The following is an 8321-nucleotide window of genomic DNA, read 5'->3' on the forward strand; positions in this document are numbered from 1 at the left end:
CAGGTGGGAGAAGACAATCCTGTCACCCTTATCACCTCCAGTAACGACCATCCTAACCCCATATGTAACCATTGCAATTCCTCCGAGCATTACATATCTAGATGTCAGGCATTCCTGAATCTCTCTGCGTTTGAACGATACAAAGAAGCAAAGAAGAGCCGCTTGTGTTTGAACTGCCTCAACAAAGGCCATGAATTGCAGAGGTGCAGGTCAGGACTTTGCAGGCATTGCCAGGCCAAACATCACACGCTACTCCACATTCCATCGGGAACTGGTGCTTCATCTTCCTCTTCACCGGCCGAGGAATCGATCCAGCAAGAGGCCGCGACTGTGCTTCTAGCAAGCGGGTGTTCTAGCCCTCCCCCTCGATCCAGAAATCTCAGCCTAGCCAGAACGTGTTGCTACCTACTGCCCTCGTCCATGTAACAGATCGTTATGGAGCACTTATCCCATGTCGTGCCATTTTGGATTCTGCATCACAGGCAAACTTTGTAACATCTAGACTTGCTGATCAGTTGCAGTTGGATCATTGCTCGTCTTATGTTCACATCTCTGGAATCGGAGATTCCATTCTACCTTCGAGCAAGTCTGTACATATAGTTGTACAATCCCAAGACGCAAGCTATCGAGCTTCCTTCGCTGCAATTGTCACCAACTCAATTACGGAAATGCAGCCTAACTTCGGCGTAGACGCAAAGGATTGGCCAATGCCGAATAATCTAAAACTAGCTGATCCTAATTTCTCCAAGCCCCAACGTATCGATCTGTTGATAGGTTCTGGTTTGTTCTTCGATTTAATGTGCGTCGGACAGATTCGACTATCAGCCCAATTGCCAACATTGCAGGAGACTAAACTTGGTTGGATAGTATCAGGAAGCATTGATAGCTCGGAGAATAAGCGTGCAGCTTTAGCCGCTTTTGAAAATTCCTCGTGCATCTCTATTGACGATTTTCGACCCACAACGCTGGAGTACCAAAACTTAGAGCAGCAATGCAGGAAGCAGCTGCTCGAGTGCCAGGTGCAAGTGGAAAAACTGCGATCGGAGAATCAGGAACTGCAGCGCGAACTTTTCCATATATTAAAAACCTACATATCCACGCCAAATGAAATTCAACTTTCAACAGTTTCTACATTGCCAAATTTCCTGCCATTCTATGCAATTACAGAGGTTCCCGATGATCAAGACGTAGTCACGACAAGCCGCCTTCGTAAAGAAGCGCCGAATGCTGCGTTCGACGATCATCCCAGCGTAGCCGCCAGCTGCGCCCAAGCAAGCATCTTCAAGAGGGCCGTTGGAAAAATAGCGGTTCTGCCCCTTCAGGATGGATCTGTTGAAAGCCTTTGCCTTCCAACGGGGGGTGAATGTTCGGAGCAGAACCCAGCCGATTAGCTGCTTGCCAAATAGCACCTAATTCTTGGCCCTCAGCCGCTTATTTTGTTTGTTACTTATGTCTATGTCACTCATTTGTTTGTTAAAGCTTTGCGCTTGCTTGCCCTGCTAAACGCTCTCTGCCAGCTCGCTCTTCGCTATCTCCGCTTTGCGTCTGCCTACCGACGTCGGCCGAGCGAAGCTGCGCTTAGCGATCGGAGCGGCAATGTAAAGGGCAGGCAAGCCACACTTGCAATTTGGATGTCACGCATTAAAGAACATATCGTAATTTTATTTCTGCGCCGAGTTTTATTTAATTCGAAATAATTAGTCGGCCGATTGGGGATAAAAAACATTATCTCCACAGTCTCAATGGAGAACCTTTTGATAAAATCGTTTAAAAACATGCAGTGCCTCATTTGAGAATCTTTTGATAAAATCGTTTAAAACCTGCAGTGTCTCTATGGAGAATCTTTTGATAAAATCGTTTAAAAACATGCAGTGTCTCTATGGAGAATCTTTTGATAAAATCGTTTAAAAACATGCAGTGTCTCAATGGAGAATCTTTTGATAAAATCGTTTAAAACCTGCAGTGTCTCTATGGAGAATCTTTTGATAAAATCGTTTAAAAACATGCAGTGTCTCTATGGAGAATCTTTTGATAAAATCGTTTAAAAGCTGCAGTGTCTCAATGAAGAATCTTTTAATAAAATCGTTTAAAACCTGCAGTGTCTCTATTGAGAATCTTTTGATAAAATCGTTTAAAAACATGCAGTGTCTCAATGGAGAATCTTTTGATAAAATCGTTTTAAACCTGCAGTGTCTATATGGAGAATCTTTTGATAAAATCGTTTAAGAACATGCAGTGTCTCATTTGAGAATCTTTTGATAAAAATGGTTTAAAGACATGCAGTGTCTCAATGGAGAATCTTTTGATAAAATCGTTTAAAAGCATGCAGTGTCTCAATGGAGAATCTTTTGATAAAACCTTTTAAGACCTGCAGTGTCTCTATGGAGAATCGTTTAATAAAATCGTTTAAAAACATGCAGTGTCTCAATGGAGAACCTTTTGATAAAATCGTTAAAAAACATGCAGTGTCTCATTTGAGAATCTTTTGATAAAATCGTTTAAAACGTGCAGTGTCTCTATGGAGAATCTTTAGATAAAATCGTTTATAAACATGCAGTGTCTCAATGGAGAATCTTTTGATAAAATCGTTTAAAAACATGCAGTGTCTCAATGGAGAATCTTTTGATAAAATCGTTTAAAACCTGCAGTGTCTCAATGGAGAATCTTTTGATAAAACCGTTTTAAATCTGCAGTGTCTCTATGGAGAATCTTGTGATAAAATCGTTTAAAAACATGCAGTGTCTCAATGGAGAATCTTTTGATAAAATCGTTTAAAAACATGCAGTGTCTCAATGGAGAATCTTTTGATAAAATCGTTTTAAACCTGCAGTGTCTCAATGGAGAATCTTTTGATAAAACTTTGAGCACTAGGCGCTAAAGGGGACGGACGGACGGACAGACGGACAGACAGACAGGGCTCAATCGACTCGGCTATTGATGCTGATCAAGAATATGCATACTTTATGGGGTCGGAAACGATTCCTTCTGGACGTTACACACATCCACTTTTACCACAAATCTAATATACCCCAATACTCATTTTGAGTATCGGGTATAAAAAAGGAAAAAGAGAAGATCGCAAGTGCCTGGAAAAACTCGACCTGCTTTGGGTTTCCACTCTCGGATTCCCAGAACGAGATTGCGGGGGCAAAGGCCACAGCAAACATAATAAATTCGAACATTTTTGTGGCACTTGAAAACAGAACGGAGACGACTCTGGCGGTAGGCGAGGGAGGGTTTTTTATGCTGTAATTTATGCCAAGTGGATGGAATTTCGATCCCCGAACAAGTAGCCCAGTTGTAACCTCAATTAAAACTGAATTTATGCCACAAATGAAAAGCCATAAAGAAAACACTCTGCTCTTCGGCTACCTGGAGACATGTTTCGTGTCTCTTCTCCCCTGCTCCCGTTCCCCTTCCCCACTCCCACACTCCCACTTGCTTTCTTTTCGCTTCTTTCGAGTTTTTAATTAATTTGAACTGATTTGATTGCAGTCTGCAGCTCTTTCCACGCAATGCGTCGCAATTCGTCTACCCCTAATGGAAATCAAATGAAATTATCGCTTTTGTGCACTTCTATTGACCCCCCAGTGACAGTTCCTGTTCAAGGCAGAAGGGGCGCCACATGTGGAGAAGAGGGTTATTGGCTGATCAGGAAAATGGGAAGTAGAACCACAGAGGAAAATGTCAATGAAGGAAGTATTCCTACTAAGAAAAGAGTTTATGAATGGTGTGCAGTTGAGGAAATAATGGAAATTTGATGCCTCCCTTTGGGGGAGAAGGAAGTGAAGGCTAAGAAGAAGTGGGTTAGGAAATCATGAAACCTCAATCGAATGAGCGCTGAGTGAAATGTTTTGTTAAAATATTTCATTCGCACGTTGTCCTAACGTATTTGTGCGACTGTTGGCAACCTACTAATAGAGGTATAGTTATAATTATTTAGATAATCAAAGATTTGTTTGTAAATTTGTATCTGCATCTAAATGCTATTAAATGTATGCTTTATTCCCATACTTATCATCACTTCCTCGACTAATCGAGATATTTACACAATTTATGGTCACAAATGTGTTGAATAAACACAACACTCTTATCTTTGGTGTGGTTTACATTGAAATGAAATTTAAATGGGATCGCTATACAAAACAGAGCCAGACACAACACAAATTGCTAACAAAACTTGATTTTTTGATTAACATAGACCTTGATTTATTTAATTCCGATCCGATCGGCTCAAATTAATTAAGTGGCACACTTTAATTTGCATACATTTATATTTATTTAAAAAGATTTATATTTAGTTTTTAAGACCAAAATAAGACAATTATTCGTATCTCACAAGGAACTTTTACAGTTAACGAAATAAAACATAAAACTCTTCATAAGATCACATTTCCATTTACAGACAGACAAAGACCCGAACAATTTAAGGAATCACAAAGCACTTATATAGTACGTTCCCTTGCAGACAGCACATTTATATTTGCTGGAGTTCCCCTCGTCGAGCGGCTGCAGGGATTGGAAGTACTTGGAGATTACGTCCAAGATGTCCTGGCGATGGCGCTCAAGGAAATCCACAGCAAAATTATCATAGGTGTGCACGCAGTGCATTAATATCCGATAGAGGACCGTCTCCGTGGAAACGAACGTGTTCAGGGTGCGGTCAATCGAGTCGATATTCTGTTCCACAAAGGTGCGCGTCATTTCCATAAAAAGCTGCACCGCCTTATCAATAAAGTACCGGGCCAAAGCGTCTAGCACGTCCGTGAGGTTGTCCGGACTGCTGATGTGCTCCACAAACTTGCTGCCAAATTGAGTGGCCAGCATTTCCAGATTCAGGCGCATCTGTCCCCCACTGCCCAGGCTCACAATATTGGGCAGCACAGTGGCGCCCAGGGCACCGACCATAGAAGCTCCTTGCGCAAGGTGCGCATTGATCTTGTGCAGGCTGAGCAAGGCCTCCTTGAAGGGGATATCATTAAAGGTGCGCACAATATCAAACATTCCTCCGTCGGAGCCGTTATGCAGCTTTCTGGACTCTTGCGAGATTTGCCTAACGACTCTTCTGCAGGATAATCGAACTCTGTAAGTGTTCAAATAAGGATGTGGTTTTGATTTCTTACCTGGTTTGATCGCGCAGCGCGCGCATCAACGTTGATCTATTGCTCACTTTGGAAGCTATGCGGAGATTATTAATGGAATGCGTGAATATTACTAGGCTCGAGGCAATCTGCAGGATATCCAGTTTGGACAAGGTCTGATCGTCGCCAACTTTCAAATATAGGTCGTACACACCGTTGGCTACACCTGTGCCAGATATGACAATAGAAGACACATTGATGCCCTTCACGGCGAACTGAGCGGCACAGTTGACTTCGGTTCCGGCTGCGGCCACTCTGGACATAAGTCGGATAGCTCCGGTGGCTCCCAGGCCAACCACACCCCCGGCCACGCCTAGCCATTGGCCCCGAGCTTCACTGTTCGTGATGGAAGTGGACTGACCATGTCGCACACGATCGTAAAGGCGGTGGGCCGAGCGCAGGGTGCTATAGGCTGCCGTTGCAACGCCCGCAGCAGTGGCGGCCAGAATGATGGGTCCTACGGGAACCGCCAAGGCGGCAGCCAGTGGGACACTTGCCACAAGGCTACCAACAGTGGCCACCTTGTCGCCGATATTGAGGATTCTGTGCCACGCTCCAGACGCTGGCGTGGGATACACCATTAGCTGAACTCCGGCATCCTCGTCGTTGGTGAAGGTGTAAATGCCACGACTTGGAGCTATCATCTTGCCCTTGGGCAGGGTATTTCCGAAGACATACTTCTCCCAATTTGCATATACCCGGCCGTGTTCGTCGATGAATATCATGCAACATTCCTCGCTGTTTTCGCCCTTCATGCACTTGCGGGTGCGAAAGACAGGATGGCAGCTATAGGTGGTGGACTGCAGGGCCAGCTCTGCATCCATTTCGGGCGTGACCATCACGTAGATGATGGCCGAGAGCAGAGTGCGGTTCGTATACTTCCGCTGTAGCCACACATTTCGAAACAGTTGCTCTCGTTGCTTGGCCACCTTCCTGCTGGTTGTGGCCTCATTATTTAGGATCAGATTATTGATCTTCTGCTTTAGCACTTCAGCCTGATCTGGGGCTAGTCTTTGGGGAATGCGGAGAGCATGAGTAATCAAGATGTTCTGTGCAATTGAATGATCCTATGTACGTACGAGTCCCAAATGATTTCCGAGCGCAGGGCGCTGCTTAGACCAAAGTCCCGTTGCACATCGTAGGCCGAGCGCGTCATTTGCTTCTCTTCTGATGCTTTTCTCATGGAACCTCAGGGGCGCAGCGAGCACATTGAAACATTAACATTAAGACAGCTATTAATTTAATAAAATGTGTCAAACTATAGTTTGACAGAGTAAAAATATATTTTCCGACCGGGCAAAATTCGTTTCCACAACAACAAATTGCCGCGAGCCAATACCAAGAGTCGGGATAGAACAAAAAAATATCAAATCAAAGCAATCAAGTACAAGATCTATAAAATCCATTTTCAAGACTGCTCGTTCAGACAATGGCCAAAATGCAAAAAAATGGCTGTTATAAATTATTTATGACGTTTTCAAAATGTCAACAGCCAAATTCGTCGCCCACCTTAATGACATTTTGGCCAACATTTGAAAAGCAGGAAGGGGTCTGGTGAGGCTGCTGTCTTAGAGGTACATTTTTTTATAATTATTTGCTTATTTGTAATTGTTGTTGCTGAATGCAAGACTGACAGAAAGACAGACAGACAGGAAGGCGTGCAGTTTGGCTTAAACACAATTTAGTTGCTCGAATTAATTTCGGTTTATTGTTGTTAGTTTTGAATTGGTTGCGCTTTCAGTGTGCATCGAGTTGACATTACATTAGGTGTAGCAATGCCCATGCAAACAGAATTACAATGCAAATACCCACGAAGCAATTCGAAGCAAAACGGAAGCAGATTGCAAAGCGGAAAACAGCTACAAAAGGCAACGGCAAAAGAGAGGGCTAGATAGAACTAGTCGATGACTGAACAAATACCCTTTCCCTTATAAGTTCAATTCTGAACTTTCATAGTCTGCCTCCCAGTTTTCAAGACATTTATTACTCGTACTCTTATCAAAATAAGAAGAGGTTTGAAAGGATTAAAATTTAAATATTACATATAATGGATGTCCTTCTAAAGTTGAGGTTTTAGGTTGGGAAAACCATTTCAAATGACATCTCTACTACTTCTGTGTAGTATCGACCCTTCCGAAGGGTATTAACACAAACAAAAACTCAAATGCAACGGATGTTTTAATGAAATATACATACAAGCGAGTACGAAGAATAGAATGGGCTGGGAAGAGGAAAAAACAAAATAAACTGTAATTAACTGTCGGCTCTTGAATGAACATGAATCAAAGAGGTCTGGTCTCCCTCTGGGAGGGGGAGGCCGGTCATTTATTCCGCCTGAATTTGCATTCGCATTTGCATTAACATTTGCGAGTGAGTGCCGAGCCGGACGAAGGGTCAGGTACTGGACGAAATGCATTCAGTATCCTACCTGGGGTCCTCCCAAAACTGCACTGCCATAATGCACTATAATTAGGGGTGGCTGAGGACGCAAGGATGCGACTCCCTGAGAGTGATAAATATTTTGCGCCTGGATGACAGCTCATAAACATTGCCCAATGCCGTCTGTGGCAGTGGCTCGAAGCGATTACATTTATTGACAATGTTCAATCAGGACGAGCGGCATCCTTGGAGTGCCTCAACTGTACTACAAGTGACAGCTGTCGGCGAGGGATCGCAAATCCGCTGTAAGCCCTGATGATTACATTGTTTTGGACGCAGACAATAAAGAAACCAAGAAGCGACTGACAACCCTTCCATGATTGATGACTGATGACACGCTGTCATGTCCAGTTCTATCATTGCATCCGGTCCCAAGGGGATTACAATGTCCAAAGTCAACAGCGGGGCGAGGACGCCGATTCCGATTTCGATTTCGATTCCGCTTCCTCTAACTCCTAGTGCCATTCAACGGCTTAGGGAAATTTACATACAGCCGTAACCAACATGATGCACCCTTGAGGTGCGGCTTGGGTTTCGCTTCCATTCCGTTGTGCATAATAATGCATTTCACGGCGGGACACCACCCCGAAAAAAACCAAAAAATAAACGGGCAAAGTGGGCGTTGTAATATTGACACTGTAATTTACGCATTTCACCTTTTCTTTTTGAGCACTTTAACGGATTTGCATCCAGCTTAAATGCCAAAGGGCTGAACTATGGTAATTTGATATGTACATATGC

General features: G+C 43.5%; 1 protein-coding gene across 1 annotated transcript; it reads right to left on the reverse strand.

Annotated features, from left to right (window-relative positions):
• Window positions 1–4331: 4331 nt before the first annotated feature.
• On the reverse strand, window positions 4332–6403 carry LOC108158277. The gene is made up of 3 exons (XM_017290513.2): window positions 6221–6403; window positions 5124–6152; window positions 4332–5065 (listed from the first exon to the last, which is right to left on the reverse strand). The coding sequence occupies exons 1-3, from the start codon at window positions 6322–6324 to the stop codon at window positions 4435–4437; spliced, it is 1764 nt and encodes a 587-aa protein (XP_017146002.2). The 5' UTR covers window positions 6325–6403; the 3' UTR covers window positions 4332–4434.
• Window positions 6404–8321: the final 1918 nt, after the last annotated feature.

Source organism: Drosophila miranda (genome assembly GCF_003369915.1).
Source record: "Drosophila miranda strain MSH22 chromosome Y unlocalized genomic scaffold, D.miranda_PacBio2.1 Contig_Y2_pilon, whole genome shotgun sequence".
NCBI lineage: Eukaryota > Metazoa > Arthropoda > Insecta > Diptera > Drosophilidae > Drosophila > Drosophila miranda.

Excerpts from the sequence above, each read along its gene's own strand:
- LOC108158277 (XM_017290513.2), bottom strand. The coding sequence starts at position 6,324 with ATGAGAAAAGCATCAGAAGAGAAGCAAATGACGCGCTCGGCCTACGAT. Across the intron at positions 6,153-6,220 it reads TCGGAAATCATTTGGGACTC|ACTAGCCCCAGATCAGGCTG; the intron begins GTACGTACATAG and ends CATTCCCCAAAG. Across the intron at positions 5,066-5,123 it reads GCGCTGCGCGATCAAACCAG|AAGAGTCGTTAGGCAAATCT; the intron begins GTAAGAAATCAA and ends ATTATCCTGCAG.